At 41.6% G+C, this 12,652-nt stretch overlaps 4 protein-coding genes across 5 annotated transcripts; 2 read left to right on the forward strand and 2 right to left on the reverse strand.

The window, feature by feature from the left end:
* The first annotated feature begins 5,608 nt into the window (after window positions 1-5,608).
* LOC128431096 (histone H1) lies at window positions 5,609-7,442 on the forward strand. Of its 2 annotated transcripts, none has more exons than XM_053417324.1 (2): window positions 5,609-6,323; window positions 7,140-7,442. In XM_053417324.1, exons 1-2 carry the CDS (start codon window positions 5,672-5,674, stop codon window positions 7,190-7,192), a joined length of 705 nt encoding a protein of 234 aa, XP_053273299.1. In that variant the 5' UTR covers window positions 5,609-5,671; the 3' UTR covers window positions 7,193-7,442. The 2 variants fall into 2 exon arrangements, with proteins under 2 accessions (XP_053273299.1, XP_053273300.1); XM_053417325.1 differs by having other exon boundaries at window positions 5,609-6,288.
* Window positions 5,855-9,533, reverse strand: LOC128431098 (histone H2A-like). The gene has a single exon (XM_053417327.1). It carries the CDS (start codon window positions 9,468-9,470, stop codon window positions 8,871-8,873), a length of 600 nt encoding a protein of 199 aa, XP_053273302.1. The 5' UTR covers window positions 9,471-9,533; the 3' UTR covers window positions 5,855-8,870.
* A 20-nt stretch (window positions 9,534-9,553) lies between these two features.
* On the forward strand, window positions 9,554-9,964 carry LOC128431105 (histone H3). Its single transcript, XM_053417331.1, has one exon. The coding sequence runs from the start codon at window positions 9,554-9,556 to the stop codon at window positions 9,962-9,964; it is 411 nt and encodes a 136-aa protein (XP_053273306.1).
* Window positions 9,965-10,589: 625 nt separating this feature from the next.
* Window positions 10,590-12,357, reverse strand: LOC128431110 (histone H2B). Its single transcript, XM_053417338.1, has one exon. The coding sequence runs from the start codon at window positions 12,262-12,264 to the stop codon at window positions 11,890-11,892; it is 375 nt and encodes a 124-aa protein (XP_053273313.1). The 5' UTR covers window positions 12,265-12,357; the 3' UTR covers window positions 10,590-11,889.
* Between the last annotated feature and the right edge of the window lie 295 nt (window positions 12,358-12,652).

Raw genomic sequence — 12,652 nt, forward strand, 5'->3', positions numbered from 1 at the left:
TGAGCTGTATATATATATAAAAGAACGCTTCATAGGATTCATTAAGCTAATAATTCTTTGTTGTCAAATTGCTTTAATGTCACAGTGCCAGTGATTTTAAAATGTTTTGATTTGTAGATGCAAAGACGATAGATTTATACTATCTGAAGATAGAAAAGAGTGTTTTTGACCTGAACAGATCTATTAGTATAATATAGTGATAGCGATAGCACCACCTACTTCCAAAAGGAGGTAATGTTCGTTTTAAACCAAATTCCATTTGGATAAAGTTTTCACAATGGGGTCTCACTTGATGGGGTGGACTGTAATGCATGATCAGTTAGCGGGGTCCAGCTGTTAGGTTTAAGGGAAGGTTTCGGACCCCAAAGCAGACACAGAGTGGTTGTTGGTGGGTAAATGAACAGAGTTTATTCGCTGGTGAGGAAGAAGGACGCTGAAGTGGCAGGGTGCTGGCTGCCTTGTCGAGTACTCCCTTTGACACCTTGTCAAATTTCACTGAACCGGACCAAAGTACCCTTCCGCAGAGACCAAACCTCCCGCACCACCTACTGCCAAAAGAAGGTGATCACATGTGGTTCTCTCTGATGTTTCTATGTCCTTTTTACCCTGTGTGACGGGAATTTTACCATTTGGGCATTGATTGATGGAAGGAACTACTTTGATGTATAGAAAGATGAGCAAATGCAGTCCCTTAGGAATCAGGGTGTTTTGCTTAAGCAATTGATGGTTATATTACTTCCTAACTTACAGGGTCACTTAACAAACACTTCACAGGGAGGGGGATGTTAGTGGGTTGTAAAACACTGATAAGCGATCCTTGAAAACAGATGTTTGACTCGAGGGGCTTGAGACCAAGTAGAAGACAGGATACTGATCACCTATTTCTAAGGATCAAAGAGGTTAATTGATAACATGTGTTCCTCTCCAGGAGGAGCTTGTAACTGTATAAGAGGGATGTGTGTTCTGTATGTCATTGCTCATTGTATGAAATCTTTGCCATGGTCTTGTACACTGATGCCCATCTGCAGATGCTGAATTAAACTACCAGAAAGAACAATTGCAATGACTTGTGCTTGACTATAGAGAAAATTCTACGACACCTGTTAAAGGATTTTTTAAATAGTTTTTCCTTACTCTTGTTGAGGGTTAAGGATAGAGGATTTCACACCATGTTCAAGCCCTATGAGACACATTGTGATATGTGAATATGGGCTATACAAATACATTTTGATTGATTGATTGATAAACAACCACTGCCTGCATGTTAGGTATCAAGTAATTTCACTGACCCTGTTTTTATTATGGCAGCCAAATAGCACAGTTTTTTTTTAGCTTGAGTCCATAAAACCTACAAACCTTTAACATAGTTGCAAATGTAGTCTTATCTCACCGTTTCCAGCCTTTTTGTGCAACCCAGAGCATCTCTGTGATGAAAAAAGTGAAGATTTGATCATTGTTGCAAATTTAGTCTTATCTCACCGTTTCCAGCCTTTTTAACCACACAACTGCACCCTTTGCATTGGGGACTCCACAACTTTAAAAACTTTGTTTGAATACACAATTTATTAGATAAAAGATGATCTCTACAAAGATCTCTCCAGAGAATAGATATTAGAAAAATACAGACATTCCACTTGAACCCTAGAGTCCAAAAAATGTTTGGGACAAGTACTGATAATTTAAAAAAAGAAATACTGATCAACTTTGTGCAAAATCTTTCACTGAAAACACTAAGGAACCTAAACCTCCACATTATGAGGCTGAATCTAAACCTCTGGACGAAGCTCTGTCAGACGTACGAGGTCGTTGAGCCAAGTGGGAACAAAATATACAACAAGACTTTAAATGGTGTCTGTTTCAAAGCAAAGAGAGATAGAGAATCGTTTTTATGCAAAGTAAAACTTATGACGTTTCTAACGCACGTTCAATTCACTGCAAACCCTAAACGAAGGATTCTGTCATCACTGGACGTCCCATTGTTTTCCTTGGATGGTTAAACAAAGCTAATGTCTAATCACAAGAAAGAACAAAAAACTCCACACAGAACGACCCCAGCAGAACCAGGACCGAATACGTGGTCTCACAACTCAGTGAATCAGGTCACAGTTATGTACACAATGTATTTGCTGTTGCAGATTAGTTGAATACTAACATCATATTTAGGACCCAGATGCACAAACAGCTTCGTGCACCGGCCCCACGGAGATGTAGAGGAGTAAGAGCTGAACTTCCTTCAGTGTACTCTTCAGTGTATACAGAAAAGTGTATTCTTATCCTGAGATCTGAAGTGTGACTGAAACCACACACTCATTGATTGACCCCTACTTTACTCTTTAGGATCTTCTACGTATAGAGAACTCACTTTGTGACGATCAGATCCAGTCCTGTCACTTCAGTTCATCAGAGAAAAGGTTCTACATCTGCATCACATGATCCCAAACAGTCATGTGACATTAGAGCCGATATCTGTTTGTGAGGAAACACTTTTCTCTCAGAACAAATCAGCAGATCATCTGAGGCCATAGATAGATTTGAAGGGAAATCAATTTAAATTATCAATTGAAACTTAATTCAGCTAAAGTACGAAGAGAGATGATGTTAAATATTAACAACAGAGTAATTACAAAAAATATTTGTTTAATTATTGTTATTGTTATTATTTGTATTATATATACTATATATATATATATATATATATATATATATATATATATATATATATATTATGTAACACTGTTCAAATCAATTCAAAGATGATATCCTTAGATTATTTGATCCTATGATGCTGTCATGTCACATAGATAATTGGGTCCTTTGATACTGTAGGTTATTTGATTATTTAACTTACTTATAAAGGAGCAACAGGTTAAATTGACTACATATGAAAGAGCAACACGTACAATTGACTTAGATATAAAAGAGATGATGTTACATATTAACATCAGGGTAATAATAAGAAATATTTGTTTATTATTGTTGTTGTTATTATTTATATATATATATATATATATAATATAAATATAGGTTATTTGATCATTTGACTTACATATAAAAGAGCAACAGGTACAATTACCTTATATTTAAAGGAACAACACCTCTCATGAGTCCAATCACACCATTAGTAAACCTCAGTTGCACGAGAACCTTCTCTCTGACAACTTCCTCAAACCGCGACAGATGACAGTCCTACATTGGATCAATGTAGCTGACTGCCGCGCCGTGCTGTCCCGTTCTCCGCAGTCCGTGCTGTTTTCGTTCTGTTTTTTTGTCTTTCGTTCAGTTATTTTCTCCCCTTGCTCCCCTGTTAGCAAGCTGACTCCCAGTTCTGCACTTTCCTCCGCTCCTTTTTTTCTCCTCCTCCCTCCCGCTTCGCGCCAGGCCTCGACACACTGGTCGCACCAGCCGCCTCCTCTTCCTGCGCGCACTCCATTTCCTCCTCCTCTTCACCTGTGCTCTCCTCGCTCAGACTGACTTCCTCACTGTCCCCAGACTCATCTTGAACCTCCTCTGTTTCACTTGTGTTGCACACACACTCCTCCAATTTATTTAAACACAGGGTGCATTTAGTATTGTTCCGGGCATTCCCTTAGTATATGTCCCGGCTGTACAAACATCCTGCATACTCTTATTTGCTTGTCGTGAATTACTCTAAAGTAGTCCGCTCCCAGCGCAGTATTGAATCTGGCTGAGTACGGCAGTGATTGGACCTGATTATTGAATTTTAGCTTGAGGAATCTTGTCCCGTCGGCCACGTTGGTACTCGACCACATCCTCCTCTTGATTGGTGACACAGCATAAAAATATTTTGCATAAGAACGTCGTTTTTAAGGTTACCTATGTGTATAAGTTAAGCTTGTGTAAATACAGTTACAATACCTATAAAGTAAAAATATAAATACATTTTGTAGCTTTCTGGAATACAAACAGTCAAATGTAGATCCCATTTGGAGTTTTGGAGTTTCAGGGGTAAAAAGCATTGTAGCCGAATCCAGTACAATTTAAGTAAATGGGAACTCCTTCAAACGAATAAAATCAATTTGGGAAAAAACTTTTAAACTACAAAGAATTTCATTAGTCAAGTTATTCTATTTTGTTTTCAGTTTGCTTTAATGTCACAGTGTCATTGATTGCTATGATGCCTAAGATTCCTTTGATTTCTCAGCTGGGCCATTTCTATGCCTCTGCGCCTATGTCTATACCAAATGTACCGGTTGCAAAGCTGAAATATTTATACAATCTGAGGAGAAACAAGAGAGTGTGGGTGTTTTGCTTTGGCCGAAAAAGAAGGTAAAGATTACACCATGATGTAAGACACCATCGATAGGCAATGCCACTACTTTTCGTCATACTTATAATTATGTGTGCATAATGATGTATATAATATTTTAGTATTAAGTAGCCCCGAATGAAATGTGAAGTGTGTGTGTTTGAAATAGAAGTAGATCTGTAAAGATGAACGTCACAGCCCGGCTCACGACTGTGACAATGAGGGAGACGACACGGGTGAACTGTTACTGTTTCAGGATATTTATTTAACAGGATAAATTATAAGCAACAACCAAAGTCTCCAAAAACAAAACAGAGAAGGGTGCTGGCCAGAGCACACCTGGCCGAGATGTGCACTGATTGTCGTTTATTTCCACTCCACCTGTAGCTCTGGGAACGGAAGAACAGGGACACCTAGTGTCCAGGTGAGAAGGGGTCGTCACAATAAATAAAGTCTGTTTGAATGCTTAAAATGACATGTTTACACGCTGCAATTTACACAAACACTTTCACATACTGCACACGTGTGTACATTCTGGTTAAACACAGTGTTTGTTGACACTAAGGCCTTCATTTGTAATAAGAATGTGTTATTGGCTATAAAAGTCTGAGAAGACTTGATCTATTGATCAAAAGGTAACATACAACGACAGGTTAACAGAGATTTCTCACACATTTCTCTTTTTCAGAAACGTTTGTCAGGTTTTAATGATTATTTACACAAATAATGATAATCATGGCTTTAAATAAATATTTGATCAAATTCAACATGGATATAAAATGTAGCCCTACTTCTATAATGACTCTCCAGCATCCTCAGCATGAAACGTTCACGGCTCTGATAGGAAGTCTGGCTCAACTTCACCAGGAGCCTCGGCCATCAGCGGTGTGTTTGCTGCCTGCACATTTACTTGATTTTATTAAAAAGAGATCCTCAGCAGGTGCTTGTTTTCACTCGGTGTCTCTGAACGAACATGTGGAGCAGCTAGGAAACGGGTTTTGGTGGAGCTGTGGTGCTTTTGAACTCATTTTAGGAGAGAAACTAGTGGGAAAAGCCGCTGAGCAGCGCTGCTCACCGCGATGAACGGCTCGTGTTTGGAGGCTCCACCGACCAAATGCAGAGAGCATCAGAGCTCTTCATGACTTCAATATGAAGACAAATAAGTCCGCTACCTGCTTCCTCACTGTCAGCCTCCAGCTCCGCTCATCCACTGAGTTTTCACTCGTTTATCAGTGAAGAGAAAACACAAGTGTCTCTGCGTTCACACTGCACACGGGAGCCACTGCTCGACTGAGTCTCCACGGTTCTCATGATGTGTTCAAGTACCGCCGCCCGATCGGGACTCTTCAATAGTCCGGTAATTCACTCCGATAGTTCGTCGTTGATCTATACGCAAAGAGAAAGATGGCAGAAGCCGCTCCAGCTTCACCCGCCGCCAAGGTTAAAACGGCCAAGAAGAAGGTCGTGAAACCGAAGACCGCCGGCCCCAGCGTCAGTGAGCTCATCGTGAAGGCCGTGTCCGCGTCCAAGGAGCGCAGTGGCGCGTCAGTGTCCGCCCTCAAGAAGGCTCTGGCTGCCGGAGGCTACGATGTGGAGAAGAACAATTCTCGCGTCAACACCACCATCAAGAAGCTGGTGGTCAGCGGGACCCTGGTCCAGACCAAGGGATCCGGGGCCACCGGCTCGTTCAAGATGAGCAAGAAGGTGGAGACCAAGGTCCAGAAGCCGGTGAAGAAGGCCGCTCCCAAAGCGAAGAAGCCCGCCGCCTCGAAACCCGCAGTGGCTAAAAAGCCAAAGTCAGCGGCAGCCAAGAAGCCAGCAGCCGCTAAAAAGTCCCCGAAGAAGGTGACGAAACCAGCAGCGGCCAAGACGCCCACCAAGAGCCCCAAGAAGGTGGCGAAGAGCCCCAAGAAAGTGGCGAAGAGCCCCAAGAAGGTGGTGAAAAAGACCCCTGCTGCCAAGAAAGCACCCGCGAAGAAGGTCGCTAAACCCAAAGCGAAGAAGACAGCAGCCAAGAAGAAGTTAGCTGTCCTCACTGTGAAACATGTCCATCCTGGTAAAAGCCAGCCACACACGTCTATCCACAAAGAGCTGTTTCCTCATCATTCATCACCACTGTCAATACATATGTAGAGACAGAGTTCATAACTAAAGCGAGTCAAGCTAGACAGGAATATATTAAATGTCTATCTTACAATGTTAAGATTTAGAAGTTGGTTCACATTAAATAATATAACAAATAGCTTTAGACTCTGTGTGAAGGAGAGGCAGACTACTACTGACACACACACATACATCATGTAAAATTATGTTAAGCGATATCCGTTCGAATTCATATACCATACTTATTAAATATTGTACCTTTGTTGTTATATTTATCGTAGTTTCCTTGTGTCTTTCCTTGCAAAATATATAAGTGACAGCTGCTTAGAAAAATGTCAATTCCGGCTTCACATCATATAACTGTGCTGTACTGCAGTAACATCAGGCAGCCAACAGATGGAGCTGCTCTCCAAATGATGTGAACCGGAACAACGTCCACTACCAGATGAACTCTCCCCCATTTCCTGTCCGAAGCTTTGTTTTCCAGTAGCTCAGCTTCTCCTGTTTTATTGCAGCTACTCGTTTGAGTCATAGAAATGATCTCTGTAGCTGCAACAAAATGATCAGTGGCTGTTATTAAACTAAAGTATTGATGAACTGTCATCAGACACTGCAACACCAACAGAGGGAAAGTTATGTGGTTAAATTTACTGACAGGGAGTAGAGGGTTTTTCCAGGTGATGCTTTTTCGCAGATTTATGATTAAAACACTAAGTGCATTTTTCAGAGTATAATAAAAACATACTTAATTGTTTTAATCTTGTTCCAGGACCATGGACAGAGATGTTTGTTTTGTTTAGGTGCTGCACTTCAACAGTGTGATGCCCTGAATGGATGTTGTGGAGCAGAGTGCAGCCGCTTTACGCTTCAAGTCTGTGCAGAAACACACGTAGGTGAAAAATTAGATGACTGTATCTAGACAACTACACTAAAAAATATTGTGTTACCACAATTAAGGAAGTGTTGTCGACATTACTCATTCCATCTGTCATTCAAGCACATGAGAGAATGGTAATAAAACCATAATACATCTATGGTCAAGCAAAATAAATCTATCATGTTGCTAAAATGATCTGTCTAATCTCTTAATTCAAAAAGATTAACAAACAGACATTAACATGAATACTATACACGCACGGCCATTTAGAGCATATATAAATTCAAACAGAGCCACTACATGTGCTGCTAATCTTTTCTGACTGATTTTTTTTCTGACTGACCAATGACAGCTTCCCATGTCAGCTGACCTGCCTCATTAAATTCAAATAGAACCCTGAGCCTGAGGGGCAACTCGGTGAAGGACATATGTAGTTATTATTTGAGTTCCTGATCGTCACCATTGCTTAAATTATTATATAATTAATGTGTGTTCGGTGTGTTTGAGCAGGTTTGTATGACATAAATGGCTGTGCATGTGCATGTCTCTAAAGACGGCAAAGTATTATGATCTGGCCTCATCAGCTCACCTGATGAGGCCAAAGCTATTTGAGTTCAGTGAAGAAGAGCCTCCGAAAACAAGTGGAGCTTCTGGTTGAATTGATCAGAGTCACGCTCGTCTTGGAAACAAGAGTAAACTTAAATGCTCAAAACGTTTAAGTAAGTAAAAGTAAGTAACTCAAATTTATTTATAGAGCACATTTAAATACAGCATAACTGACCAAAGTGCTGTACAATGACAATAAAAGGCAAATAAAATTTAATGGAGGAATCCAAACCATTCAGAAGGCAACAGAGCTCCTTCAGGACAGCCTCATCACTGTCACACCAGAAGAATCACAGGAGGAAATGTATACAATAATAATAATGATGGCTGAGTGTTACATTTTTTGTGCTTCTGTTTCATGGTCCTGGTGTTGCGCATGCTGGATCACTGTCAGGTTTACTGGGGCACTTTAATACAACAGAGGACTTGGTCAATTGTTTGAATGAAAACCTGATTCATGTGAAACACGTCTATAATCCCACATGTGACCTGACACACATCACCTAACTTAAAAAACTGATTTTACAGATTCATTAAAACTATCAGAGTTATTAATTATGAAAACATTACTCTGTAAATAATAGTTAGTAATAATTCTAATAAATAATTATCACTACCTCTTCCCCAAGATTTGCATCATGCAGCATATCAGACGTTGAGGGATCATTTCATCTGTTATAGCCACATTACTTTTCATTTGACAAATATGAACTTGTGTCGTTTGTGCATTTATATTGTTCATCTTGACAGATAAAAGCATGTTCCTTTAATGCCGTGGATCCATGTACATTAGGCTTATTGAAATTTGAAGTACGTATTATTTATATGAAGATTCCAGATGAGCACTGGATTCCTCTCTTAACATCTGACACATAATAACCATTCCAGTATTGACGGCTAATGTGCAAGCATAAATCATCCCTAAATGACGTTGGTGTGTGAGGAGTTTTGCTCTTTAGAGGAGAGTGTGTGGCTCTTAAAAGAGCCTTTGTGTCGGTGGTTTCCAGCAGCTTTGCTTTACTTGGACTTGGGGGCCTTCTCGGTCTTCTTGGGCAGAAGAACAGCCTGGATGTTGGGCAGCACGCCGCCCTGAGCGATGGTCACTCCGCCCAGGAGTTTGTTGAGCTCCTCGTCGTTGCGGACGGCCAGCTGCAGGTGGCGGGGGATGATACGGCTCTTCTTGTTGTCGCGGGCGGCGTTTCCAGCCAGCTCCAGGATCTCAGCGGTGAGGTACTCCAGCACAGCCGCCAGGTAGACAGGGGCGCCGGCACCAACGCGATGTGCGTAGTTGCCTTTACGCAGCAGCCTGTGAACACGACCGACGGGGAACTGGAGCCCAGCGCGGGAAGAGCGAGTCTTTGCCTTCGCTCTGGTCTTTCCCCCGGTTTTGCCTCTGCCAGACATATTGGATGTCGTTTGTTTCCTAACACACGTGAAGAGAAACTGTGGTGAAACGCTCGAACACTCCGCTATATATCCGCGGATCGAGCGGGACGGTTCATGCCAGACCAACCAGAATAGAAGCCTCCAGCAGAGCAGCGGGGGATGGCCGACCCCTTTGTCGAACAAAGAGTACCCGAGGAGGAGCCTATAACCGATCTGAAGCAGCGTCACCATTTCAGGGCTGGCTCCGCGGTTTAAAAGCAGAGTGTCTCTCTACCGCTTCACTCTTTCTCCCGATCGCAGAGAAAAGCCACAAAATGGCAAGAACCAAGCAGACCGCCCGTAAATCCACCGGAGGCAAAGCCCCTAGGAAGCAGCTGGCCACCAAGGCTGCGCGTAAGAGCGCCCCGGCCACCGGCGGCGTGAAGAAACCTCACCGTTACAGGCCCGGTACCGTGGCTCTGAGAGAGATCCGTCGCTACCAGAAATCGACTGAGCTGCTGATCCGCAAGCTGCCCTTCCAGCGCCTGGTGAGAGAAATAGCTCAGGACTTCAAGACCGACCTGCGCTTCCAGAGCTCCGCTGTCATGGCTCTGCAGGAGGCCAGCGAGGCCTACCTGGTCGGCCTCTTTGAGGACACCAATCTGTGCGCCATCCACGCCAAGAGGGTTACCATCATGCCCAAGGACATCCAGCTGGCCCGCCGCATCCGCGGAGAGAGAGCTTAAACTGCTGCTGCTCCACTGACCATAACAAAGGCTCTTTTAAGAGCCACTTCACTGCACTTAAGACAAAAGTTCTCCTCTGCCCTGCTTGTTATAGACTGTCAATACATAAAACACATCAAATTAATTGACTGCAGAGTTTAAAGTATATATCACTACCATTGAAGTGTTACATAATTACACATTGTAAATTAACTACAGTTTATTACAAGAAATATTTTTACAGGTTTAATCATTCATCCTTTTGTTTTGTTTTACAACATTAACTGAAAACTTTCGTAAGAAAGGTTACAGTAAAATATGTTACATTAGTAGCTCTGCAAAGAATACACATCGGAAAGTATGCAAGCTAAGACTTCAGCAGTAGCCGAGGCTCCTGCTGAAGTTGAGCCCGACTTCCTATCAGAGCCGTGGATGAGTAATGCTGAGGATGCTGGAGAGTCATTCTAGAGTTAGGACTCAATTTGATATCCATGTTTAAATAGTACATTTTATGCAACATTCACTTCAAGCTAGAATCAAATTAATATTAATCAATCTCATTTATTACAAAAAGTCATCCGGTTGTATCATTTAATTTGTAGAATATGTTTATGCTTTAGTGATATTTGCATTTTCTCTACTGTCTGATTTAGTAAATACAAACTTCGGCTCTTCACATTAACACTAGGATACATGTTTATGTATATTATTCGAATCATTACTTGTTTAAAATAATCAGTAGAACTGTTTGTCTCATGAGTGAGATATCTTTCAACCTGTCCATATTTTACCCATTGATCAATAAGATACGAGATACATTTATTGTTCCACACACATGCAAAAACACACAACATGCAAGGGGGGGTATTTGTTTTCTGCTATGACCCATCTGGTGTACACAGGAGGACACACAGAGCATGGCTGCCCACTGATCAAGATCAAATATTCTCAGACTTGTATAGACAATAACTCATTCATATTACAAACTAAGGCTTTAGTGTCAACAAACACACTGTGTATGCATAATGTACACAAGTGTTTGTGTACATTGCTGTGGGTAAATAGTAGCATGTAAACATGTTATTTGAATCATTCAACAATACTTTAATCATGTAGTACATCATAAAAAAAACCCACTTGAAATGTACACTTAAGTTACAATTTTCTATTATAATTTATTTAGAATTATAAGTATTTCAATTTGAGGATAACAGGATGGCTAAGGGAGACATGTATATTGGTTTGACCACAGATTTCACTCAATGTTGCTCAATATAAACAGAGTAGTAAGCAAAAAAGGTATATTTGTCAAGCTTGATAATACTGTAAACGACTTTAAATAATGTTTGCCTTTGACCCTAAAGTCAGTCATGTGTCGGTAACAACACGTAAGTTACCCTCAGGAGATTAGCTCCATGGTTTAGTAATCACAGACCTGTTTTAAAACTGATATCACAGCAGCTGGAGAGGATGTGGCATTCCAACAACCAAAATTGTATTCACCTAGCCATGGAAGATATCCCAATATATATATGATAAGAAAGCACTGAGAAATAGCAGTCATTGATCAAACAATACATCTATCCCTGTGAACCTGAGGAGCAATGATTTCATGAGCTTCTTTACAAATACAATTATCACCACCAGGGGAAAAAACAACACCTCATGAATTACAGATCACCGATTTGAGAAAGAGGACAACACGTCCTGCAGTAGAAAACTGCAATTGGATTTAAAAACAATTAATTTCAATTGTAGAAGATATGCATGGTGTTTATGTATTCAACAGGATTATTCTTTTCAATTTTATTGACCACAGTTACATAAGTTAAGAGTGTCTGTTTACATATTGATGGACATGTCATTAGAGTGAGGACAGTTTGTCTCCATAGAGAAAGTGTGTGGCTCTTAAAAGAGCCGTTGGTTTGATGTCTCCGCAGAGTGGTTTACTTGGAGCTGGTGTACTTGGTCACGGCCTTGGTGCCCTCAGACACGGCGTGTTTAGCCAGCTCCCCGGGCAGCAGCAGGCGGACGGCGGTCTGAATCTCCCTGGAGGTGATGGTGGAGCGCTTGTTGTAATGAGCCAGACGAGAGGCCTCACCGGCGATGCGCTCGAAGATGTCGCTCACGAAGGAGTTCATGATGCCCATGGCCTTGGAGGAGATCCCAGTGTCGGGGTGGACCTGCTTCAGCACCTTGTAGACGTAGATGGCGTAGCTCTCCTTCCTGGACTTTCTCCTCTTCTTTCCGCCCTTACCGGGAGCCTTCGCCACCGCTTTCTTGGAGCCCTTCTTGGGCGCGGGCTTCGCTACTTCAGGCATTGTCACGAGTTTTTTTTTCCGTTCAAATGAATACAGACGTTGGTAGCCAGGCTGTATTTGAACACATCACATGCAAATCATTATGTGCCGTTCCCTCTCTGTCATTGGCTGAATGTGGAGCGCCAGTGTAACAGCACGTGGGAGTGTCTCCATATTCATGAGTCTATTATTCTGCTGCGGACAGAGGTTGAAGTGTTGTATTCTCAACGGGAACATTTGGGGGGTTAAGATATGCAAGATGTCTGAAACTTATTATGATTCATGTTAGTATCACATACATATCATTTAAAACAATCTGAACCAAAGCAACCTGATAAATGCACAGCTCTAAATGATAAGGGAACACTTAATGGTCACAGTAAAACACCAAGTCAGTTCGACTTCAGGT

The sequence above is a fragment of the Pleuronectes platessa genome, chromosome 24 (assembly GCF_947347685.1).
Source record: "Pleuronectes platessa chromosome 24, fPlePla1.1, whole genome shotgun sequence".
Classification (NCBI taxonomy): Eukaryota; Metazoa; Chordata; class Actinopteri; order Pleuronectiformes; family Pleuronectidae; genus Pleuronectes; species Pleuronectes platessa.